The sequence below is a fragment of the Megalobrama amblycephala genome, linkage group LG3, assembly GCF_018812025.1.
Source record: "Megalobrama amblycephala isolate DHTTF-2021 linkage group LG3, ASM1881202v1, whole genome shotgun sequence".
Taxonomy (NCBI): Eukaryota; Metazoa; Chordata; class Actinopteri; order Cypriniformes; family Xenocyprididae; genus Megalobrama; species Megalobrama amblycephala.
Genome location: NC_063046.1, coordinates 30,800,809 through 30,827,129, shown reverse-complemented (window position 1 = coordinate 30,827,129; position 26,321 = coordinate 30,800,809). Strand labels below are relative to the sequence as shown.

The 26,321-nt window shown below is 37.3% G+C and overlaps 2 protein-coding genes across 6 annotated transcripts in view; both read right to left on the bottom strand.

Annotated features, from left to right (window-relative positions):
* ppip5k1a (diphosphoinositol pentakisphosphate kinase 1a) overlaps positions 1-20,609 on the bottom strand; it is a 36,784-nt gene extending 16,175 nt beyond the window's left edge. For 4 of the 5 annotated variants that reach the window (XM_048185062.1, XM_048185065.1, XM_048185064.1 and 1 more), the window contains exons 1-21: positions 20,473-20,609; positions 15,637-16,139; positions 14,001-14,196; positions 13,420-13,510; positions 13,211-13,296; positions 12,555-12,709; positions 10,699-10,800; positions 10,378-10,539; positions 10,098-10,219; positions 9,885-9,986; positions 9,584-9,670; positions 9,413-9,488; positions 8,284-8,393; positions 7,614-7,699; positions 7,403-7,528; positions 4,258-4,379; positions 3,983-4,165; positions 3,731-3,872; positions 3,395-3,618; positions 1,460-1,587; positions 1,249-1,363 (exon numbers count right to left, since the gene is read on the bottom strand). In XM_048185062.1, the coding sequence (XP_048041019.1) occupies positions 1,249-1,363; positions 1,460-1,587; positions 3,395-3,618; positions 3,731-3,872; positions 3,983-4,165; positions 4,258-4,379; positions 7,403-7,528; positions 7,614-7,699; positions 8,284-8,393; positions 9,413-9,488; positions 9,584-9,670; positions 9,885-9,986; positions 10,098-10,219; positions 10,378-10,539; positions 10,699-10,800; positions 12,555-12,709; positions 13,211-13,296; positions 13,420-13,510; positions 14,001-14,196; positions 15,637-15,786 (2,565 nt within the window). In that variant the 5' untranslated portion in view covers positions 15,787-16,139; positions 20,473-20,609. Of the gene's footprint in view, positions 1-1,248; positions 1,364-1,459; positions 1,588-3,394; positions 3,619-3,730; positions 3,873-3,982; positions 4,166-4,257; positions 4,380-7,402; positions 7,529-7,613; positions 7,700-8,283; positions 8,394-9,412; positions 9,489-9,583; positions 9,671-9,884; positions 9,987-10,097; positions 10,220-10,377; positions 10,540-10,698; positions 10,801-12,554; positions 12,710-13,210; positions 13,297-13,419; positions 13,511-14,000; positions 14,197-15,636; positions 16,140-19,710; positions 20,380-20,472 lie in introns of those variants that run through there. The other variant, XM_048185063.1, reaches the window with a different exon arrangement.
* A 177-nt stretch (positions 20,610-20,786) lies between these two features.
* Positions 20,787-25,486, bottom strand: mtfmt (mitochondrial methionyl-tRNA formyltransferase). Its single transcript, XM_048185083.1, has 9 exons — positions 24,790-25,486; positions 24,500-24,700; positions 24,245-24,367; positions 24,013-24,115; positions 22,832-22,907; positions 22,600-22,691; positions 22,422-22,500; positions 21,993-22,069; positions 20,787-21,180 (listed from the first exon to the last, which is right to left on the bottom strand). The coding sequence occupies exons 1-9, from the start codon at positions 25,011-25,013 to the stop codon at positions 20,983-20,985; spliced, it is 1,173 nt and encodes a 390-aa protein (XP_048041040.1). The 5' UTR covers positions 25,014-25,486; the 3' UTR covers positions 20,787-20,982.
* Between the last annotated feature and the right edge of the window lie 835 nt (positions 25,487-26,321).

Below are 26,321 nucleotides of genomic sequence, written 5' to 3'. Positions count from 1 at the left end.
ATTGATTTTATCTACTGAATTTGCTGTTTCAAAAATATTATTGCTCTAGAAACAGAATAGCCTATTATTTTATAGGTAGACTTCTAAATTGTGTATAATTTATATAGTCTATTTAAAATACATGAATGATGACGCAGTCGTCTGGGCGGAAGTTTGATACCGCGACTCCGCCTCCGGCTCCACTGACGATTCCTTCTGCGCATGCCCAGGCTCCAAACTTTTTTTTTTTGATGTATTGCGTAACGTGTCAGCGCCCATTCATCAGCCCATTTTGGCTTCAGTTCAATACAATGGAAGGAAGCGGCGTCGCGTCGTCCATCTTTTTTTACAGTCTATGCAAGGAACCCAAACTCCATTGGTGACAGAAATGGAGAAAAAAATCCTTGGGACAAAGCAGGCTCAATAGGGGGCCAGTTCTCCTCTGGCCAAACAAACTAACATGGTGTGGTTATGATTCAGGCTGCAGCAGTCAGATAAACTAAAATATACCAAAATGTAATTTCTATTGAAACTTGTAAACCTGTAGCGATGAAGTTGCAATTCAGCAAATTTAAAATATGTTCATTTTAAATTTAATATTGAAAAACAAAATTATAATTAATAATATATAAGTACTTTGCATGTGCTTTAATATGATGGTTAACATATCAAAATAACTGTACTTCTTAAAAACATGACAAAATATTATTAAAACATAATGATTTAAAATGTACTTTGAAGTAAAACTTAATTTAGCATTATTACAAAGTGCACTTTTTACATGTGTTAAAGGTGCTCTAAGTGATCCTGGGTGGAGTAACTTCCTGTTGACATTCGAAGTGTTGTCAAACAAAACAGAGGCTAGCTAGACCCTCCCTCCTCCTCCTCCTCCCCTCCATGCTTCCTGAAACAGTCATGAACGCGCATTTAAAATCATTTTTGTCGGTTATTGGCTGGAGCATGTTTATTATGTTTCGTGGTCCAGGCTGCACCAGTTTGTTTTTGTTGCTGTTTTTGGAGCTTGTGGCGATTACAGAGTGTGTTCAGGGGATGGGCAGCTAGTGGATAGTAAGGAGATGTTTGCTGTATGTGACAAAAAATATTTTGGCCTAAAAACGCGTGACATCACTTAGAGCACCTTTAAGCATTGTCATGAAAGAAAATAAACAGAAGGTAGCTCAATAGGTTTTGGTACACAGCTTATGTGTGCGTCACTTTGATTGTCTATTTTCCTCAAAATTTCTCTTTGTAATGAGCTATAATACTTACATCCAATAGGCCACCATAGCGAAAGATGCTAAGCAGGGAGTGGACGTGACTCTCACTTGTGAAATACAGCCGAGTTCGGACATGCCTGCCTGGTGACAGCACTCCACGTGAATATCTAGGACACAGAAGATATGGACAAATCTCTCATGATCAATAGGAGAGACAAAATAAAAGAAAAAGGAGAGATGAGAGTAAAAAACAGGGCTCTCACAGAGGATGTAGCTTGTTTACAGACTCATCCTCATGTGTCCTCTGAAGGTCCAATTGAATCTTCTTTACTAAAGGCAGACAGTAGGCATATGCAATATCCAGCTTTTCCATCTTATTAATGCCATACTCCTAAAAAAAGAAGTTTACAATCAGAAGTACAATAGCAGATCCTGGCTTTGTGTGGAATACTAGGAAAAGATGTTTTGGGAGAAAAAAACAACAATCTTTTATTACATAGAAGACTACATTACAGTGCCCAAGATTATCAATATTTTGTACTACATTTAGTTAAAGTAATAAAATAACTAAAACTAAAACTAAGTAAAATAAAAAAAAATAAAATAAAAAATTAAAGTTGCAAGCAGCAATGAAAGGGCCCTCGCACCCGGGGTCACCGCCCACCCGGTGGCTTCAGGAAAACAGTGAACAGGGGGCGACATGCATGTAAGCGAGTAAATACAGGAGAAATATGGCAAAGTCATTTCGACGTGCAACACTTCCTGCTGCCAACAGGTGGCACTTTGACTGTGACTGAAGACTGCCATGTAGATGTGTTCAGGCCAGGACTATTATCAAACATGTGAAGTTTGGAGCAGATCGGACATTGTATGCCTGAGTTACAACAACTTCTTGTTTCGTGGTGTTAATCACATACATTAGCACTTAGCCAGGTGTTGCATGATTTAACATGTTTCTAGTATGTTTGGTACTTCATGGCATATACAAATGTGTTTCTGGGAGTGAATTACAGTGCAAAGCATGCCATTTCCTGTTGCCAACAGGTGGCGCAATGACTATAGATGTCTTTAGGCCAGGAATCTTATCACACATGTGAAGTTTGGGGCAGATCGGACATTGTATGCCAGACTTACAATAGCTTCCTCTTTCATGGAAACATCGAACATTTGTCAGGCCGCCACGGACACGCCCTTCAGTGAAAACTCAAAATCTTTGCAATTTAACATCGCAAATGTCTTTAGATTAGACTGACCAAATATGATGTTGATCTGATAAAATCTCTAGGAGAAGTTCGTTGAAGTACAATGTCTGGAAATGGCAAAAACTGCAAAAATTTTGCAGAGAAAATTCAAAATATCTCACTTCCTGTTGGGTTTTGATTTTGCACCCATGGACTTTTTCATAGGTATTGGGCTGTTACATGTGTGTACCGAATTTCATACTTGTATGTGAAAGTAGCACGAAGGGTGCTTAATTGAAATTTTGTTGGTGGTGCTATCGAGCCATTTTGCCACACTTAATTCTGAAACCCTATCAGGCATACATTTTCACCACTTCTGATGCGTGTGCAAAGTTTCATGAGTTTTCGAGCATGTTTAAGCCCTCAAAAATGCGATTCATTTCGGAGAAGAAGAAGATTTGACTGAGCAATTACAATAGGGTCCTCACACCATCGGTGCTCGGGCCCTAATGACAAAAACACAATGAAATTAATAAAACTTTAATTAAAATTAAAATGAAAACTGCAAATATATTTATTTTAGTATCAGTGATACTGAAATAACACTGCTGTTAGCCAAAAAAGTGTCAAGAAGTACTTAGAAAGGTTAAAAAAAAAATAATAATAATTATATATATATATATATATATATATATATATATATATATATATATATATATATATATATATAGAGAGAGAGAGAGAGAGAGAGAGAGAGAAAGAGAGAGACAGAGACAGAGAGAGAGAAAGAGAAAGAGAAAGAGAGAGAGAGAGAGAGAGAGAGAGAGAGAGAGAGAGAGAAAGAGAGAAAGAGAGATGACTTTTTGTTGTGGTATCGAGGGCTAGGTGATATGTGAATAAAATAAAAACATGAAATATTGGTATTCTGACAAGCCTGCTGCTAAAGCAGAAGAGTAAAAGAAATCTTTAGCTGAGGACAAGCTGTATAGGTTCATGTTTCAAAATTTCCTCACACACCTGAGGTATGACAATGTCGGCTAGTGCTCGAGAGAGCTTGAAGAGTTCTACTGTGTCCTCCAGGCCCAGGGAGCTGTTGTGCTGCACGTCATACTTAACACAGTCATAAATGTCAGGAATTTTGCTGATGTCGTAGCGGCCGCTCTTCATGCGGAAGTCCCTTTCCAACTTAGACCAGCGCTGCAGCATCATCTCCAGTGTCTCGCTGTGGTATAGCTGTAAATCTGAGAGAGGCAACTCATTTACTCATGTCATACTTTCACAAGTTTCTCTGTATGGCCTTTTAAAGTGTTTTTATCTTTTCTGTCTTTTTTTATGTGAACACAAAGCAATCACCTGCTGATTTGGGGTCTTCAAGTCTTTTGCGGATCTGTGAGGTGAGGCTCTGGACAAGGGTGTAGACTTGATCACACGTACTCACTGGATTCTCCACAGCCTTCATAGAGTTCACCAGAGAGCTGCTGCATGTTGGAGCCAGCTGGAGAAACAAAAGAGATGAAGTGGACACAGATGTGCTTTTCATATCAAGTCAGCAGAGGGGCTGAAATACACCCCATAGTTCAAAAGATGTCTGACGCTTTGATTTACCCTGTCAAAATCTTCTTCTCTGAAGATTTGATCTTTCTGCATGATCTCATGAAGTCTGGCCTTAACCCTCTGCTGACAGCCACTGAGGGATTCAATATCGTTATCCAGCAGGCCGTTCATGTTTGCGCTCTTTACCATCTGGACCAGAATGGGTGTCAGTTCTCCTTCCAGTGCCAAGAGACCCTGTGAGGCAGACAACCAACACCAGCTTAACATCCTCTGATAACTTTATATCTTTAAACCTTAGACGACTTCTATTTGTTGTGGCTGAGGACCTTTGCAAAGGCAGCAGCAGTCATTTGCACCCTGCCCTCATCAGAGGCATAGATCTTGAGGTCATGGCGGTAGGTGCTGTGTAGCCTGAGCAGGCCACAGCCTGGAAAGCCAGCGTAATCCCCTGTAAGTAGACAAGAACATAACATTCACAGATAAAAGCTTAGTCAGACTAAAAAGCCATATAGAACAAGGGTAATCAACCCTGTTCCTGAAAACCCACTGTCTTTCCGGGTTTAGCTCCAACCCTAATCAAGGTCTTTACTGACAATTAGAGGCATGGGTGTTGGACTAGGCTGGAATGAAACTCTGCAGGACAGTGTGTCGCTGAACAGCGATGAACACTTCTAGTATAAGCAGTGGTGGGCATACTTTATCAGAGTATCTTTATTTTGGGAAACCTTTACTTTTCTAAAGCATAATAATCAAGCGTAGCATTAGTTCTGGCAGGTCACATCAGTCAAGCTTGCATCAGCTGACTCTCAGGTGACTCATGTCTAACTATATAAGGTCCTTCAGCATTATCAACAGCTATCACGTTTCTCAGGAGCTAATTAACCTCCTCCATCCCCAGCTCCTCCTCTCATCCAGTCAGGATTTGGCCTTCTGATTCCCCTTTGAATCAGACTAATTTCACAAATTATGTTGTACATTAAATTATTGAACATTAATAATATCTGCAATACATTTATGTTGGTTCTGTTCCGTTTACCCTAGGGGGTTATCGCTGCTCTCCCTGCTCTTACCCATGCTAAGCTGCATGGATGCGCAGAGAGTTCTTGCCCAGAACAGAACCTCTATGCACTTGTCAATCGTCTTTTTTCTACTTTTTATAAAAATATGTCGTTCCCCATTTTTTTGAACTAAAGAAATCATCATCTGTCCAGAGCAAGCCTGCTAAATCGGTCTAAAAAAGGAAATTTGATCGAATCAATTACATCTGTTCTCGAGTCAACAAGTCACTGATTCAAATTATCTGGTCAGAGCGAGTCTCCAGTTAACAATTCACTGAATTTTGAGTCACAAGTCTGACTAGCGAGCTGTATGAAATGCTTGAATGTGGAAATGTCCATGTTTGTGTATTACCGTCTAAACGAGGAAGGTTTTAGTAAAAACAAAATGTATAAATGTTAAAATAATGCAAATTAATGCCCATGCATGTTTCCCGCTGCTGTAGCAGTTTCAAATGATATAAAACTGGTATTTTTGCATAGCTTTCTTCTTAAAATGTAAACATTTTGCCCTGTCACATCCGTTTTTATACTGTATGCTTATATTTGCCAATACACATTTTGTTTTTTCCTCATTTTTATATACTATATGCTATATTTTCATATTTTTACTTGATTACACACTTGAATTATCAGTCATTATTTTGAGAAGGGGGATGGAGTATATACATTTTCAAAATAAATAAATATTAACAGTACAAGGTGAATGTTTAAGTTCATTAAAAATCAAATAATTTTGTAAATTTACTGAAATTGAAAAGGTGCAGTTAATGCTTTAACAGGAGTAATATTTTAATTGGGTATCTGTACTTTTACTCAAGTACTTGATTTGTATACTTTGTCCACCACTGAGTATAATTCTGAAGGTTAACATGTGAAAGTTAACATGTCCAAAAGGTTATTTTTCTTTAAAATCTCATTCACTCAAATTTGGCAACCTTAGATACGTTAAACCAAGACTGATGTCACTGACAGTAAACACAATTGGTTGTTCCATGTCACACAACCAATCAAGTAAGCAAAATGTAATCACAAATGTAATTTGCAAGATAAAGAAAAATGAAAGCTATCCGTGAACAATGATTAAAATTTAAGTCTGTTCCTCAGACAAAAGTGTCAGAAGACTTGCAGTGCAAAATATAGTCTTAGGAACAACATGGTTTTGTGACACTTTAATGGCACAAAATATACCGCTGCACAGAAAAAAAGCAGAAATTATAGCCAAGAACAAACAAGAAAATGGGAAGTATATAATAAGAAGACTGCTGAATAGTCACTGGGTTTTATCCCAAAATTGGGTAACACTTTTTAATAGTTTATATTTTATAAACATCAAGAACATCAAGGATCAATCTTATAATAAATACTTCACAGATCTTTGGTTAATAGAGTGCTGCAGAGATGCTGTATTTTTGTAGGCCAACTCAGAAGTTAGCATTACCCTGGTTCCCTCAACATCCATTAGCTTTTGGATTATTACAGAAAATAAGCTCTGTGACAAACAAAAGTTTATAATTCTTACACATTTTGTTCATCAAGATAATCTTCGCAAATGACTCCAAGATTTATGAATATTGAAGCCAAAATACAATCTGCAGAAGTAAAAAGCTGAACTTAGGCTGCACCACAGTTGCATGACATCAACGTCATCAAATGCCTTTTTCAAGACACATACTGTAAAAGCTTAAAAATTCATGAGTGGGGTATTACAGATGTAGTATTTTATGTCATAGAATAAAACATGAAAAATATCATGAGCTTGTGTTAACCACAGGTATTTAACCAAAAACGCATTCAAAAAAGCCCACTGACTTCTGGACGATGGAATTTAAAGTTCAAAAATGCTAATTAATTTCCGGGTTTTAGGACTCCTTCTTGCAGCACTCAGAAATTTTAGTTTAATTAGTCATTTCTCTACTGTAAGTCAGTTATTTAACTATGATTCACATATTTATATTTGAAAGTTCATTTGAAAGTACTGATTTATAAAGCATTAAATAATATTTGTAGGTGACTGATTAATGAAATGTCATCCAACATTGAGTGACATCATTAATCTGAATGTTTGTTAATTAGTTTTAGGTGTATTGTTGGATTAGAAAGAAAGCAAGAGATTTGTGGAGAGTTTGTGGAGTCTAGCAGACTCAAAATATCATAGTGAAGATCTAAAGGGGTTCTCAACTCTGGCCCTCGAGGTCCACAGTTTTGCTCCAACCCTAATCAAACACACCTGAACAAGCTAATCAAGGTCTTCAGGATTACTAGAAAGTTGCAGGTAGATGAGTTTAATCAAGGCTGGAGCTTGAGGGCCAGAGTTGAGAACCCCTTATCTAAAGTTTGAAATGGGCAAAACCAGTGACGAATGTCTGTGTCCTCAACCATAAGAGATTGACAATCAGGAGTTTTTATTTTTCACCTTGACCTCCAGGATACATGCAGCGGAAAGCCCTGCCGAGTTCTTCAGCCTGAACTCTGCCGGCTGGAGTCAGCTCTCCCCCCCACTTCAGCACCAGTAGTATAGAGGGACCCTCCTTACGAGTATCTGCACACAACAAATAGCAGCACCATAATGCACGACATGATTAAAGCCAAACACGACTGTGTTTCTTGATCAAAAATCCTTGTACCTTCCTCCTCGCTGGATGTTTTGGGCTGTCCATGAGGGAGGTAGGTTAGCTGCACTTTCCTATTGATTCCAGAGAAATGGCCATACCTGAAAAAATAATAGAACAGAACAGGGACAATAGTGTAATTAGGGTGTCTACAGGCCACAAAGAAGTTTACTTTCCACTTCACTGTTCTTGACTGACATCTATATTAACATAGCCGGAAGGACCTGCCAGAACAGCTGCTCTGAAATCCATCCAGTGCATCTATGCCATTGCTGAATGAGTGATGCTTGTCAAGTGTTGTGAAAGGGGACACTGTGATTTCATTGTGTCATATGACGAATCTTACAATTGAGATTCTAAAAATACTGGATGTTGGGAATATTGCTGAACATAGTGTTCATATACAACATCCTTTAACTGAATCTCCTTTAAGAAATGTTACATGTCTCCTTAGATACACTAGAAACATTATTGTATTTTTATTTGTGTTTTTCTGTAAGAAAGCATTTAAGAATTTGATGGAAATTAATGTATCGTTTTATATAACACCTGAGCTAGTAAAATTTAAACAAGCCATTTATGACATTTGTATATGTCATTTGTCAAAAGACTGAAAGGAGGCCACCAATGATGACTGCAAGTGTGCCAGTTAGCATGGCCCAGTTAACATCTTACATTAACGTACATTTCTAGAACAGTCTTCAGTTGTTCAAGCTTGGACTTCTTCTCCTCAATTTCACAGTCAGTATGCTGACCTATGTCTGCCAAGAGTGTCCTGGTAATGTCCAGAACTTCCTGTGGAAACACAGATATGGAGTAGCACAGAAGGTTTTAACAATAAATTCGAGGTTTAAATGAGTGGTTCTCAAACAGCGGGCCGGGGCCCAATATGAGGGCTCAGCAAACTTCCGAGGGGGCTTCAAGATGAAATAAAATTATGTAAAATAAGACACAACAGGTGTTAAAATAAGTTTAAAACTAACCAAAACCAAGGTATTTCTTTTTTTAATTTACCCCCTCAACAAGGTTTTGTTTCCTTTGAAGAACCAGGATTCCCAGAGTCTTGGGAAACCTGGATATATAAGGAACCCTATTTTTTACAAGTGTGATTGTGGACCTGGAAAAGTCATGTAAATGAATAAAATCTTAAAACGGATTGGGCATTTTTATAATGAATATAAATTATACATTAAGTTAAAATATTTTAAAAAATCCTTAGCAAGTAAATAATAAATGACGGGAAGAGTCATGTAAATTCTTTTTTTTTTTAAAAAGTGGGAGTCCAGAAGAATATTCAGCTCATAAAACTTTTGGTATCCTGAAATGCAATTATTTTAATTATGATTATTTTAGTTTCTTTTTTGCATTTACAGAAAATAGGAGTGCCTATATCGATTAAGATAAGTTCTAGGGGGTCAATAAGGTTGAGAACCACTGGTTTAAATTCAGCAAAAATATATAAAAAATATAATAACAATAATAATAACAACAATAAGAATAATTTCTGAAATGACTAATATCTTTGATAAGGTGTTGGTATTGGATCCTTTATTTTGATCCTTCATCTGTCTGAAAAAGCTTTGATTTTATCAAAAGAAAAAAGACTGTATAATCTTTTTACTTTTGCAGGTATGAAAAACATATTGCTGACATGGATAAGACTCAAACTATATCGGGCTGGCACAAGATTTTGATGGAACTAATTACTTCCGCCAACTTTTTTTTCTTGATTGGGGTTGAAATTTGTGTTGTCCTTTCTGTTAGAGTTGGAAAATGTTCAATAAATATATATATATATATTTTAAATTTGTTACCTGGAGCTGTTTGGGTTTCTTTAGCTTCAGCTTGCCTGTTTTATAGCCACCGTATTTTTCAAAAAGCTCAAAAAACCTAGAAGAAAGGAAAAAGCACCATATTTTTGCTATATGGATCTATCAGACATGCTTTAAGTTATTAAGTCTGTTGTGCAGGTGGCAAGAACACACATGGGATTTCGCACTTCCATCTTCATCTTCTGCTTTGGTGTACGATCTCCATGACGGATCACAGCGATCACGCAGCGCAGCTCCATCCTAACGAATAATAATAATAAAAAAGTCAGTCCGTCATTCTGAGGCATTATCATAAACGGTCACTTAAGAGTGGACACCTAAAAAATATCTGAATGTTATTGCATTAGACAACAAAATTTCAAGTGGAAAGATGAATTTTACTATCGTTAATGGATAGTTTACATTACTTTAATAAGTCAAATGGCAATATGTGAGAATAGCATGTAATAAGTACATGGTGCCTGATGTAGTGGGTACAATAGGAATGTCCTCTGCCTCTGTAGGTATGGACCAGGGGATCTGGAACTGAGGAGCCAGCTCCCTCATCACAATATTTCTGAAAGAAAGAACAAGCCAAACGTATCCTGTTGTGTATTTTGGAACTATATGTTAATATGTTTGAAATACAAACATTTTGAATCTTTATCTGATGATCATTAGGCTTTACCCCAGGATCTTAGCACAGTCGTCATAGTATTTCATGGAATTCTTCACAAAGCTAAATCCGTTGACATCACACACATACGAATGGCCGTTGGCTCGGAGGAGGTCGAATCCACACACTGTTTGCTACAGTGTAAAGAGTATTTGAGAACAAAATCAGCATGAACAGGTAACTGACCTGGAAAGAAATGACTTAAACCCTAGAAACATTTTCATTCTGCCCATTCTTTCTTGTACATTCATACTTTCATTCTTGAAAGCAAGAAACGAACAGCTCATCTGACCTTGAACGCCAGACACACTTTACGGGCCACAAGCTTCTCCATGGCAGTGAGCATGACTGGGTACCGGATTTCTTTGCCTTCACTGTCTCGCTCAACTTTCCCGTCGAGAGCAGGGGACTTCCGAGCTTCTGCGTGAGCGTAATCTGGCCCTACTGTGTACACCTGTAACAAAAACACACAAAATAATGCTGTTGCTTCTCTAAAAATAGTAAATTTACAATTGAAATTATCATGTAAGAAAACAAAACTTTGCTCTATATTGATCAAGAGGAACAGGTTAATTCAATCTCTGGGTAGAGGAGACAGTAAATTATTTAGTACCTTCACATCAGTGCCATCGGTTGGCATGAACTCTTCATAGATATAGGAGCCAGTTTTCCTCACACTGCTCTCTGGAGAGTAAACACTGCTTCTGCTCCCAATCTGAAACAGAGACACATTCACACTCATATGTTACGATGTTGGCATTGTGCAACATATTCAATTATGTATACAGTTTTCTAATAAACTATTGTTCATATCACTGTAGGCAGTTCTAGGAAAGCTACTGTGAAACTGCAGCTTACAAAGGTACAAGATGCGCATAAATTTCAGCAAATAAACTCCAGTAAAGTTAGCTACACTACAAGTTACAAAACCATAACTACAACTGAAGGTATTTTAAGGGGTGTTTTTTTTAACAATATACAATTTAACAATTCACAATTAAGGTAACAGTATCAAACTTGAACAAATACATTTATATTAAATACAACTACTAAAACTTAAAATACACCCTAATCTATATAACTGAATCAAATAAACATCTGAATTTAAAGTTGAAGTAAAAAGTGTAATTTCTGTGACACTACTCTTACCAAATGGAATAGCTTGAATCATTGCTTTTAAATAAGTTTCATGAACATTCCCCCAACTGATATTGGTTGAAGAAACAGATTATTCTGCCCCAAACACACGGCATTAGTTGGGCCAGTGTTACTGTTTCAGGCTGGTCGAGATGCTCAAAAAAACAGAGTGAAGTTTTGTTAGAGCCACACTGTTAAACCTTTCAGGGATACAGATGGTTTGCTTATAAAACTATCCCCGCGTATTAAACTGGGATAGTAAAGTTGTTTAAAAAAAAAAATAGTAAAAAAAAAATACTTCAGCTTTAACAATGTATTTTTCTACAAAATAGAATATGTAAAATTTAGGGACAACCACAGAGCAAGAGTGCTGCAGGGATGATGTAATTTTATAGGCCAACTCATAAGTTAGCATTATTCGGTTCCCTTTGCAAAAAGCCAGGGTTTTCAAATGGCTTTTGTATTAGTACAGAAATTATGCTCCGTAACCAACAAAAGTTTATGATTCTTACAAGTTTTGTTCATCAAGATAATATTCACAAATAACTTTTATGAAATTTGAAACCTAAATACAATTGCCAAAAGTAAAGAGCTACAGGTAAGCTATAATTATACAACTTATATAGTATTATAGTGGAGGCTTTGAAGTTGTGACCATGGTGTAGTCAACAGTGAACTTGAAAGCCTCCACTATTCAGCTTCTGACACCTCTTTTAATCTTTATTTAAAATCTATAAGTTGGAAAGTTTGAGTTATAGTAGTAATAGTAGAATAGTTTCCCTGTTCAGCATGATCCCAGACAACCTGTATTTCCATTTAGCCACTTGTTAGCAACTGCCTTTTTCAAGATACGTAAAAGCTTAAAAATAATATCACAAAAGTAGTATTGCTAAAATATTTTTTGCTATAGAAAAAATCATGAAAATATCTTGTGTTAACCACAAACCTTAATTCAGGCATTTAACCTTACAGTTACATTGACTTCGGGACAATGGAACTGGAAGTCAAAAATGCTAACTCATTTCCATGTTTTGAGGACTTTCCTGCAGCACTCTAAAACTCTGGTTGGTAAATCAGTTGTTTTAAATGAATGAACTGCTAAAACAAACTTAGTAGCGTTGCTAACAAGTTAGTAGCATTGCAAATATTAAGCGAGTTACTCCCCAACACTGACTGTAGGATAAACTCTGCAATTCCGTATTTTTTTAACAGCTGACGGGGAAGACTAAAACAAATGCCAGCAAGCTCTTCTCTGTCTGCTGTGCTTATATGACTGAGAGGATGCAGCTCAAGCCCTATGGAACAGATAACAGTGAGCCACTGTAAAAAGACCTTCCTGAAGAGGCGTTGGCTGCCTCCCCCAGCTGAAGTTGGGTAGTAGATGTACACATTATGGTCCTCGGCAGAAACAGGCTTCTCTACGAATGGTTTTAGAAAGACTTCACCGTTAACTTCAACTTGGTCTTCTCCCTCAACCAGGTTACACTCTGTGTGTCAAAACAGGAAAGAAAAGTCCAGTCAAAACAGGGTTCCATTGAATAGAAACATTATCTGAGCAGATAGACAGATAACACAGTCATCATCTGAGACATGAATGTAATGTGGATTTATAGCTGGATAAATATAGCACTTTGATTGTCATTTGTTTTAGAGGAGGATAAATTTATTCAGGTCCTCAGGGAACTGTCATAGCTGCCAAGAACATAATGGCTCAGAGGATACCAGATGGTCACATCACGGACCTCAGTGCAATATTTGTATCCTTGGCCTGTGAAACACTTAAAATTGCTCTACATGAGGGGCTATATTTACCCAGAGACTAAAATAAATCAGAGCAGAGACAAAGCAGGACACTTTGCTAAGATTTTTTTACTTTACTGTTGGATGATGAAGAAATAAGCAAGCAAAAAACTCTTTAAAAGATAAACTCTTTAAAAGTTAATGCTATAATTATATGTTATTATAACATAGCAAAAGCTTTGACTGACCATCAGGTTTGTCAGGGTCGCGGTTTAACACGGCATAGCGTGGCAGATCTATCCCCTCCTCCTGCAGGATACGATACACCTCCCTCCTAAAGATATGATTAACAATGGACAGAAAATGCCTTTCGGGTATCATACAGGATGCTGAAATGTATGTAAATAAAGAGTAAATAAATATGCAAAACTGTGGTTGATTAAGAATATGGTAATACCTATCCTGTATGTAATACTGCATATTAAGATCATTGATGAGCAATGGGTTACGGAGCTTTGCGTAACTCACTGCCTTATCCAGGGGGAAGCCTAATTCAAGAGAAAATAGTACTGTTGGTATATGGGCATGATAATATAAAAATGACTTGTCAAAGACACAACACACTGGTAAACAACTTGGGGTGTTTTCACATTTACTGTTGTTCAGCAAATTTTTGGGGGCGGAATCCAGTCAATTTAATAGGAATCAACGTGATCTGGAATTTCATGTGAGGGCGGAAGATTTCCTTACACAGATCTTGCAATGGCTTCAAGCTGGTCGCCCAAATTCGCTGTGCTTCATACTGTACATCCCTACACTACTGACATTGGAGAACAGACCTTTTTGTATGCAAAAATTCACTAAAGTGACTGCACATTTGTTGTGTCTCATTAGATTAGCTGATGATGCAATAATGTTAGGTAACTGAACAGGAGACCCCTTCAACAAAGCTGCTTCATGATTTCATTGAGTGGTTAAGACTTAAGTGGAGAAACCTTATCTACAACCAGTTCAAAAGGGCACAGGCACAAAACATACCTTTAGAGTGAAATGAGATCAGGCAGTCACAGAGTGGCCACTTTTCCACCGGCTCACTGAGTATGACGTCCTCTGGAAAGATGACCACTGTGATGTACTCAAACTTGCAAAGACGCTCCAAGATCTGAGTCATGGGTTTAGACTTAGATTTCTTCATCATACAGCAAATCCCCACCACGATCTGACGCTCTGGAGGCTTAAGAGAAAACCAAGGATTTAAATGAGATATACATCTACCTAAACATACTTATAGTTACAGACGTTAGAAGAAAACAAAGTGGTTTGCAAAAGTTTATAAATAATTACAAGAATGACTTGAAATCAAAATCAAATAAATGCTGTTCTTTTGAACTGTCCATTCTGAAAAATTCCACAATATTCAGTTCACCATTGAAATAAGAAGCAAATCAGCATATTAGTATGATTTCACGTGACACTGAAGACTGGAGTAACGATGCTGAAAATTCAGCTTTACCATCACAGGAATAAATTACATTTTAAAATGTATTCAAATAGAAAGCATTATTTTAAATTATAATAAAATTTCATAATATTACTGTTTTTTGAACATTTTACTTGAACATTTAAAGAGAATAGCTTACTTCCATGTTGGAAGCATGTTTCCACTTCAGAGTAAAAAGTAAAACAGGTAACTGAGATTGTGTAAAATAAGAAATAAAGTCACAATTGTGACACATAAATTCAAACAAAAAAACAAACAAAAAAACAACACTTTAATAGTTCTGCACACAAGAAGTTTTGTGGACAAAAATCTGAAAATGTCCTCAGATAAGCATGTACATGTACTGTGGATGTTGACATGTGGTAACATCTTTTAAAAGGGATACTTTCAGTAAACTCTAGTCTACACTGTATTTCAGTTGGTAATAGGGAACAAAAGAGCAAATATTTGATGTCTGATGTGTTGCTACCATAGTTCCTGCTTCTGTGGTTAGGAGTCTTATAAGAAGTCTTTCAAGGTGCTACAGAGGATCTTTTCGTCGACTGAGAAACCAAAGACTGAGTTTTTGAAATGAGCGCATGCATAAGAACAACCCCCCTCCTTCACAGCTCATTTCGAGGGAACGCCTCCCAAAACTCGTGCACGAGTATTGGAACACGAGTGTTTACCACCGGCATTCGCTGTGTCGTGTTAGTGGATTCATTATGTCGGACTCACCGCAGGTAACTCATAATCTGCAGTTGTTACTCCTGTCTCCTGACAAAAACATTGCATGCGGCGCCTGTGGAGTGTGGAAAGTTACTGGAGCGCGCAGCCGCGCTCGTCTCTCACAAGGAACGTAATGGCAGTGAATGACAAGCCAGAGGGCCGATCGCGTAAACGATTGGCTGATGTTTTTAAGGCCCTACCTCGTGCACAGATGATGTACATTAACATTATTCCTTTCAGTGCACCTAATAAATAGTCTTTTATCAGTTAGTAAAGACAGTTTCAAGTAATATTGCAAAAATGTATAAAACAAAACATCCTCTGTAGCACCTTTAATGTTACTTAGAAATATGCTAACCAATGGTAAAGAATTACATGCTTCTGTTGACAAATTATTAAATCCCTAGGTACATGAAGGCAAAATCTGCCCATTAGATCAGAAACTCAGTCGAACACAATCCATACCGAATCATCCTCCAGGTCGTCTTCGTACAGCTCCATGTCTGTCCTCATGCTGGCGAAGTCGTCCAGGCCCTCGCTCTCATCCTCCGCGCAGCCCACGAAGAATCTGGGAGCGCCGCGCTGGCTCTCGCCGGGGCTGCTGGGCTCTGACATTACAGTCCACAGGGGCAGCGACCCTCTGCTTCCTGCCGCCCCATCTCACACTAACACGCAGAGCTGGAGGGGCACGCGGCCAGACCAGCTCCGTACCCAGCCTGCAGGAGCAGTGGTGGGGTCACCGGCAGAGTGTGTGAGTGTGAGTTAGTGAGGTGAAGGAGAGGCTGAATGAGGCCTGCCAAAGTGGAAGTAAGTAGTTATTGGGAAGGATGTGAAGTGATGGACTGATAACACAAATTCATTCTTTCTAATGTTGATGCTTTTCAGAGATCTTTGAGAAGGGATTTTTCTCCACGTGTTTTAAGGTCCTTGAAGAAGGAACTGAAGGATGTAATAAAACATCTTCTTTCCTACAAAAATAAACAAACAAACAAACAGGATTGATCAATAAATGATCCAGTCAGTAGGTGCACACATAAATTGTGATCTCTGTGAAAGGGCTGATGTTTGAGGATTGGTTGATTGGTTGAGGACTGGTTGATGTTCACTAAATGTAGTCCTTGTTCAATAAAAGGGATAGTTCACCCAAAAATAAAAAATTCTGTTATCAATATGATATCTCAACCTCAATGCTGTTCCAAACTCATAAGACTTTTGTTCATCTTCGAAAAACACAACTGAAATTATTTTTAATGAAGCCTGAGAGATTTTTGTCCCATCCACTGAAAATTCTGATGGTTAAAAATGCTCATAAAGACATTGTGAAAGTAATCCATATGCAGGGCTGTATGTTAAAGGATTAGTTCACTTCAAAATTAAAATTTCCTGATAATTTACTTTACTCACCCCCATGTCATCCAAGATGTTTATGTCTTTCTTTCTTCAGTCGAAAAGAAATTAAAGGTTTTTAAGGAAAACATTCCAGGATTTCAACAGGGTTCAACGGGTTGAAGGTCCAAATTGCAGTTTCAATGCAGCTTCAGAGGGCTCTACATGATCCCAGCCGATGAATAAGGGTCATATCTGCTTATCTATGTGTGATGCGCCACACATTACATAATCATGTTGGAAAGGTCACACGTGACATAGGCAGAATTGCTAAAAATCTCATTTTCTCCTCCGACTTTAAAATTGTCCAACATCGTTGTTATGATCTTTTTTTGTAAAGGCCGTTTGACTTAGTCTTTGCACGTTTGTTTTGTAAACACTTGCTCGGTACTTCCACTTACGTAATGCGTGGCGCATCGCAGAGCAGTGCAAGATGAGCATTTGTGGTTAAAAAGTATATAATTTTTTTCTTTTTTTAGAAAATGATGGATCGTTTCACTAGATAAGAGCCTTATTCCTCGTCTGGTATCGTGTAGAGCCCTTTGAAGCTGCACTGAAACTTTGGACCTTCAACCCGTTGAACCCTGCTGAAGTCCACTATATAGAGAAAAATTCTGGAATGTTTTTCTCAAAAACCTTAATTTCTTTTTGACTGAACAAAGAAAGACATAAACATCTTGGATGACATGGGGGTGAGTAAATTATCAGGAAATTTCAATTCTGAAGTGAACTAATCCTTTAACTTTTTTGCACATAGTGCTGGTAACAATTACATCTCTCCCCTGTCAGCCTCCTACACAGTTTATGTTATTTAGACAGTGCAGCACTTCAATGTACTATATAAGAATGCAGACTCATTACTAGCCGGCTCCTACATCAGCATCACACGGATGCATCGTGCTGCTCAAGTGAACAGCATCGACCAATACCAAGTCAGCATTCTGACATAAACACGGAAGCACTGTCTAAATAACGTAAAATGTAGGAGACTGACAGGGGAGAGATGTAATTGTTGAATAAAGTTGTTATTTTTGCTTTGTTTTTGCGCACAAAAAGTATTCTCGTCGCTTCATAACATTAAGGTTGAACCACTGTAGTGGTGGACATATGGACAATTTTAACAATGTCTTTGAAACCTTTCTGGACCTTGAATGTGGTAATTTCATTGCTTTCTATGGGGGATAAAAAAAAACTCTCAGATTTCATTAAAAAGATCTTAATTTGTGTTCCAAAGATGAACGAAGGTCTTATGAGTTTGGAATGACATGAGGGTGAGTAATTAATTTTCATTTTTCATTTTTTGGTGAACTAACACTTTAACATTAAGTGGAATGGAATCTTACGCATAGAATCAATTGGCACATTCCGCAGTGCTTAGTGGCACATCCAGTGGCATGTCCGGTTTTCATTGTCATGTTCCAGCTCATAGTGGTATGTTACACTAAAACTTGTGATATGTTTGGATTGCGTCATGTGCCACTGACAATGTTGTGGAACATGGCACCGTATGTTGTGGCACCTCCATTAGTGACTGACAGATGAGTTGAGCAGCTATTCTGACGGAAACACACAAAACAAATCATAAGTCTCATATGAATATACCGCATTAACAGTCGCATCCGTTACTGTAAACCATTATTTTTGCATGATGCTGCATGCATGCTAAAGTTGTCAATATAAGTGTAACACTGGCCAGAGTCTGATAATGAACTAAATAAATATAGATAGGCCTACAACTGAATATGTGGTTAGTGGTTCTTATCTATGGCTTTAATATTTCACAAATACTTTTATGGAATTATGTAATAATAATAACATTTTTTAACAGTGTATACATCCTTTCCTTCTTTTGTTAAAGCATATGACTTGCTGTAGTCACACTATAATCCAGTTTAATATAGTGAATACATTACTCTGCATTGTGAAGAGCCAGTGTCAAGGTCCAGCACACTTCTGAATGGTTGGTGCTAGTTTTCATAATGCATTTCAGAATGGTGGAAGTCACTTTATAAAGGTTTGTGGCATTGTCTCTAATGCTAGTTTACAATATGAAATACCTGATTATCTGGTTGGTACCACATTAATTGGAATGTTTCACTTTTTTTTATTTGTGGCCACCAATCTAAATATCTTTTATAAATCTAAATGACATAGATGAACTCTCAATCCTAGAACCCTAATGGTTGTTGTAAAAATTATCTCTGGGATGTAATAAACCCTATGTTTGAAAGCAACATATTATTAATTAAATGTCTTTCTGCTGTTAAGTGCGTATGTTACACCATTCACATAATGCTCTGGCAGACAGCGGCATGTTTCACTATAAGTTATTGGAGGTGCCAACACATACGGCAACATGCTCCATAACAATGTCAATGGCACATGACACAATCCATCAGCACGTCACAAGTTTTAGTGGCACGTCACTATCCACTGGCACATGTAAATGACAACCGGATGTGGCACCGGATGTGCCAATGGCTTCTGAGCGTAAGACGCCATACCTCCGCCTCTCAGTTGTTTCAGAGATTAAGGCAGTTAACAAAGTTTTATAAAATGTTGTTTAATTTTTACATGATTTATTATTCCATAGCAGATTTTGGCACACATATGAACTGGACTTTTTGAATATTCAACAGCACTTCTGCTTGTGTCATATTGCTTAATTATCATGCTGCCACTCATGTTACAGCTCCTACCCTCAAGTCAGCAGATTCTTCAGTCCAGACAAACCACAGAGCTCTGTTCTCATAGATTTAAAATACATTTGTGTCACACACTGCAACACCCCAATCTCATTTTAATAAAATGCTTTCAAGTCATACTTTTTTTTTTTTTTTTTTACTGAAACAACTAGGTAACATGATGAAGGTAGTAGCAAGCCTGTACAATTCTGAACACCCGTTCTGTAAAATAAATAATATAAAATCCTGTAAAATAATTAGATCTAATAAGCCTGATGATAAGTATGCAGGAAACCTCATATCAACAGACTTCAAGAATGCAAATAGTTTCCTGAATAGTTAGATCCTGAATAGTGCATAGATATAGAATAGATCCTGAATAGCTCCAAACTATACGCTTGCTAAAGGCATGCATCAAGACACTTGCGTACATAACATGAAAAAGACAAATGAATGAACTACAACTGACCACAGTTTGGATCCATTCTTGGCATACGTGTTATTTTGGGTAAAGCTGGTTCCATACTTAACACGATTATCCCTCAGCTACACAACGTATTAGAAGTTTAGAAGTATTAGACGATCAAAATCCCCTATTTACACCTGTTCAATTGCTCGAGAAATTCTAGTACAACTTGACCATAAGCCCTGCAGAAGCTGTATTTCTACATAACACATCCTATATACTCTCTATGCAGTTACTACTCAAGCTGACACGTATGTTGATCGGTTTAGGAGGAAGGTCAAAGTCTATCAAAATGTCACATTACACATAAAGCGTGCTTGTTTGGCTACTGTCTGAAAACATCGTATGACACATGTGTAACGGTGACAGCACAGTCTACGTATCAGGTTACTAGGTAACAGTTTCAAAGCTCTATACCAATGAACACTGCACTGCATTTCCCATTAAAATAACATGAGAGAACAAACATAACAAACCCATCACATAACAGCGTAATGAAACCCCAAACCGCACAACGGGGGGAAATACACTTTACATAATTTCTTGCCGCTTTCCATTTATAAATATGCAAGAGAAGACGTGAGTAGGTTGTGTAGGCTCGCTAGCTAGCAACTCGGCTATTCGTTAGCTCAACGTAAACAAGACACTTTTCTTCAGCAATTGTGAAAATTGAATGACAGTGGAAGCTACTTTTCGGCAATACTAAAGCTCTTTAATTTCATGCAATAATGCGAACATAAACGGCATTTTCCAGTGACGACTTACTACGTGAAATGCGAGGCGGTGTTGATGGTTTCACAGCTGTCCTCGGATTTGACAGGTTGTAAATGAAACCGAACTTTACTTTGGACGCAAAAATAAACAATGGTTTCAGCCAATGAGAGAGCAGGACTTGCTGACAGTCCTCCGTGCTGTACGTATGAGGCGATAAAAGGGCGGGACTTACTTCGCCTCAAGTTTTGGAATAATAATTAGCGTTTTCTCCTGTTGAAACTGTTGCATTTTAGATCAAAAACAATCATAGGGAATTCTTTTGTAGCTGCTTAGTGAATATGAATCAAATAAAACAACCATTCAGATGAACCTCGCAAAAATAATTTTATTGTATTGACATTCGTTCACGACACGGCTGTACAAATGTGCAGAGACCTGCAAACATACAGCCCATTATTACTAAATACAACATTGTCTTAAAACAGACAGAAATGTTTTAAATGACATGACATAGTTGTTTATATGATATTATTCATTTCGTGATTGCAATAAAGCCAAGCTTCAAAGTGAAGTGTTATTCTGCAGCAGCATATTATTGTCCTGTCCTCCCGGAAAACGAGTGTCTTTATAACTCTGGAACTGACAGGCGTTTGAGGAGGGAGATTTCTTCAGCACGCTCTGATGGAGATATCCATTGAAGAAATCTGCTGCTGACAGCCTTTTCTTGAATTTCACAGCTTTGAATCCAACCCAGCCATCCTAAAAAAAATATGTGGAGAAAAAGACAACATTCACAGTGCTAATTGTTACATACTGTTGACCTTGCTGTAAATGTCGGCGAACCTATGTCTGTTTGAATGGTAACACTGTTCTTTTGATATAAATATTGATTGTACAATTTAGAACTGAATATAATAGTAAAATACAGTGTGACGTAATAGTATATTTAGTACATTTAGTGTTGTTATTGTTAACTAAAGCTCACTGAAAATAGGTTGAGGTAAAATATAAATATTGGTTGAAAAACACTTGGCCTTGTCCACCAACTATAACAAAAATTACATTAAAAGTACTACAATTACTACAAATGGCAATATTAAAACAAACTGAAAATGAAAAGCAAATAACATTTCTAAAACTAAAACTGAAAATATAAAAATAAAAGCAAATTCATTCATTAACAAAAGTGTGGGCTGTCCCACTGATATACTCAGTGGTGTAAAGCTGTCTTTACTTGGCCTCCCTCATCACAAGGTCTGGTTGTCTCCCCAACCCAGTTGTCTCCCCTTAACAACAGCCCTGATTGTATACAGTTATATCTTAATTTTAACTCTATGTGTCCACTGGCACAGAGGGAATGTATCATGAGTAGTGCACTGATTTCAAATGAATTTCTATGGAAACTTCTATGGAAAAAATATGGGAAAAGCTGAAGGGGAAAACCTCAATGAACAATGTATATCCACACCACCAAAGTGGCAGTCCTCTGGCTGTTTGATTAGTATTCAACATTTTTCCCTCTGTGCCAATGTACATGTGTGTGGTAACATTTCCAAACTCCAAGTGCATACCTTGCAGCGAACAAGTAGGATATTGGATTCTTTCTGATAATGGACAGACCCTGGTACTGCAGATAAATATGGAGCAGCTGCAAAGAAAGGCGAAAAAAAGTGTGATTACATATATTACACTTTCTGGTAGACAAACAGTTACTTAATGTGTTTATAGACCTGTAGATTGTGTGCTTTGTTCCGAAACAGGAACTTAAATTGTTACAATGTTCCATTCCCCCCTTGGTTCAGTTTGCTTTTGGAAAGCAACATTGCACAGTGTACCCAAAATGTGTTCAAGCAAGTCACATGTGTGTAAAACTGCCCTCTCATTGGTGCGAGTGCACCTGGTTATGTACCGGAATTATAACAAAAGCTCCAAACGAGCCGGGTTTGAAAACGCTTCGTCACAGCCAATACCATAATCACAAAATAAGCATCTCTAGTTACCTGTAAACAACACATTGCATTTGCCAACAAAGTCCAGAAGTTTGATGGGATTGCCCATCCACATTGTTTTTAAAGGAATCTGATTGAAGAAAAAATAAGCATTATGTTATCATTATTTAAGCAATTATTTAAGCAACTGATTGTAAATGTACGTTTCTTAAGAACTCTTTAGTCCTACCCGAGATCCAATAGCTCGAAAGAGACGATCAATGTAGTCACAGCTGTGCTCTTCCCATATTATCCAGGCCATTCTGGAACTGATTTTGGGTGCTGAAGACAGTAATATCGATGGTTGTTTAAAGTATTTCATTTGTTTCAACTTTATTCTCACATGGTGATCTTATGACTGCTTAACAGGTTCAGAATTTGCTGAGGCTCTGTTTTGATCATTATCTTATAAACACACTTACCAAATGATGCACCCTCCTTAGGCTGCTCCTTTCTGTTTGCTATCCTTTCAGGAAGATGTTTTAGAGTGTCCATCAACTGTTGATTTAAATATGAGACAGAAGTTTTAAAACAATTTATGTGAATCAATGCCAAACAGTGTTCTTGTCACAAAAGCAGAGTGCATAACCAAACCCAATGACAAATTGTAAATAATTGAATCATTCCTGCAGCTCAGACAGTAGAGCACAACGCTAGCAGAGTTGTTTCCCAGAACTGAGAACTGAGAAGAGTATAAATGATGTATAAATGCAATGTACACTACTGTTCAAAAGTTTTGGGTCCAAAATATTTTTTTTGTTGTCACTTATGCTCACCAAGGCTGCATTTACTTAATCATAAATACAGTTATCAACAGATAATATGGTGAAATATTATTACAATTTAATATATCTGTTTTCTATTTGAATATATTTTAAAATGCATTTTCAGCAGCCATTACTCCAGTCTTCGGTGTCACATCCTTCAAAAATCATGTTAATATGCTTATTTAGTGCTCCAAAAACATTTTCTTATTATTATCAAAGCTGAAAGCAGTGCTGCTAGATATTTTTGTAGAAACCATGATACATTTTTTTCAGGATTGTCTGATAAATAGAAAGCTCAAAAGAACAGCATTTTGTAGAAATATTTTATAGCATTATTAATGTCTTTACTGTCACTTTTGATCAATCTATTGTGTCTCTGCTGAAAAAAAGTATTTTTTAATCTTACTGAACACAAACGTTTTGAATGGTAGTGTTAGTCGTACTAATTCTAAATATTTATACTGTAAACACAACTTTATACTATAATTTATACATTAAACAAGACATTTTTAAAGGGATAGTTTATCCAAAAATTACAATTTTATCATCATTTAGTCACCCTCATGTTGTTCCAAATGTGTATGAGTTTCTTTCTTAAGTTTAAAATCAAAAGAAGAATTTTTACATAATATTGGTAATCAAACAGTTGACATCAATAGCATTTTTCCTACTATGAAAGTCAATGGCTACCATCAACTGTTTGATCACCAACGTTATTTTAAAAATCTTTTTAACAGAAGAAAGAAACTCTTACATGTTTGGAACAACATTTTCATTTTTGGGTGAACTATCCCTTTAATTGTGGAAACTAAAATATGTTAAGCGGTGGAAATTACCATTCTGGAACCCACAACTGCCAAAGTAGCTCCAAGCTCATCCGCAGTGCAGTTCTTTGGAATCTCATAGAGCTCTTGCTGAAGAATAGGGCCCACATCAAATCTGATTTAATGAATGCCATAAAATAAAAGACTTGACACTTGGAAGGGGATATGTACAAAAATTTTGAGCATCTTTCATGTAACTTTCATATTGGTCCTGCCATGAACAATTACTGTACAAGGCCTATACCTCTTAGGTCTTATTTGCATGATAGTCACTCCTGTGACACTGTCTCCATGTAAAATCGTATGAAAGACTGGAGCAGGTCCCCGCCAGCGTGGCAACAGACTAGGGTGCACATTCAGGATCCCACTAACGTAAATAAACAAAAAAGCAAACACAAATTATGAGCCGAGACCATGCTGTTAAAACATCACACAATGACTACAGACAATGCAACCATTCTATTTAGTCATGCTCTTTCCCCGAATCCTCATTACTTACTGTGGCATTTTGTTGATGATGTTCTCCTTGATTAAACAACCAAATGACACCACCACACCAACATCAAACTGTGCACTGAAGTCCACATCTGGCCAATGGTGAAGTGGAAGTCTGTGCTGCTCTGCATACTTTCTGACTCGAGTATCTCTGGACAGTGTCACGACCTCAAGAGAATCTATGATTTCAGCTTTTGTGTCATCTCTAAAAAAAAAAGAAAAGCAAACTAATAACATAACGCAGTAGGGTTATCAACAAAAATAGTAATGTAATAAAAAACTGGACATCATTACCGGGATACATGAAGCTGTTTCAATGATTCCAGTGCAAAATCATCACTTCCAAAAAACAATACTCTCCAGGGTGGTTTAGAAGCGGACTGTATTTGAGTTACATAAGATTTGTTTCTGCTTAATAGAATCAAGCCTCTTCTAATGCGCGTGATGCAGTTGCTACAAAGTCCTTGAGACAGCAAACGTCCCCTATCTATGAATTTTAAATAGTTTAGGCTCCACATACTCTGATATAAGTTTTCATAAATGGCAAAACATAGCTTTAACAGCTAGCAAAATACGAAACCATCACAACTCTATTAACAGATAAGCACGTAGTAGTCATAGGAATCTTTCTAATATTTCATGACAACTTCAGTCGAGAGAGTCTTGACATTTTTCGACAATAACGTGTCTTAATTATGTTCATTAGACTAATCCCTTTTCGAAAACCAGTAGGTGACAGTTACAAGGTTACTGTAAAGCGCTACATGTACACACAGCGGCATGTGTGAGTCGCCATGTTGACGTTAACGTCATTTCCGTTATAGTTTTCATTTAAAAGACATATATTATGCGTTTATGAATGCTATTTTACAACATTTGCATAACTCACGGTTTTTTTGTACTTCAAAAGAAAATAAAAACACACAGACTGTGTTTATTAAGTTGTTGTTCTTGATGCGCGTTTCTCGTTTTTAAATCGGATCTTTTTGTTGAATCGGTTCACAAAACCGGTCTGAACGATCGAACTGAATCGAACTCATAGAACCTCAACTTGCAAGGAAGTCCAACTCGTTATCAACCGATAACCGATCATAAGTGAGGCGACACTGACAGTATCAACGGGTCCCATATACTGAGCTGGTCCCAAGAGGCTTGATGAGGGGTGCTATGACGAATTAGTATTCCTGACTGAAATAATAAGTTTGGTTGAGAAAGAGAAGTGCAGATGTCGTCTAAATTGTTTATCCGTGTTGGTGGTAAATAGAGGCTGTAAATACTGAAAGCATGTATTTTATAAACGTAAACTTTGCCTTTTATTGTTTTGGAGCACACTAATTTGAACTAAAACATAATACAAATAAAAAAAGCTACAAAACATTAATGGAGACTTTAATAGCTTTATATAGAGGCTACTTTAATAGACTAATAGCAGAAAAGTTACAAATGTTAAGCAATTTTTGCGAGAAATAGAAAACTTTTAGTAGGCCAATTGCTTAAATACTGCAAATTTCGGTTTCAAATCATTTTTAGCTTCAGTATGGAGTACAATAAACACTCTTATTACCAGAACTTAGGCGACTCTACAAAGAAACACGGCAATACATGCTTAGATGTGATTAAGGGAACATTTTGAAACTGGGGGTTTCAAACTCTTTCTGGAGCCTCCCCAGGCCAGCACTGCACATCTTTCCGTGTTTCACTTAGTGAACACCCAGCTCAGGTCACAGAGTAATGTTACTCTACTTATCAACTGCTTAAAGTGAGATCCGAAACCATACAATACTAGCGAAGAACAACGAAGGTTTGAAAATCTCTGAAATACACAT

Excerpts from the sequence above, each read along its gene's own strand:
- mtfmt (XM_048185083.1), bottom strand. The coding sequence starts at position 25,013 with ATGTGGAGCCTAAACTATTTAAAATTCATAGATAGGGGACGTTTGCTG. Across the intron at positions 24,701-24,789 it reads AAACAGCTTCATGTATCCCG|AGATGACACAAAAGCTGAAA; the intron begins GTAATGATGTCC and ends TTTTTTTTTTAG. Across the intron at positions 22,070-22,421 it reads ATGCAATGTGTTGTTTACAG|CTGCTCCATATTTATCTGCA; the intron begins GTAACTAGAGAT and ends CTTTCTTTGCAG.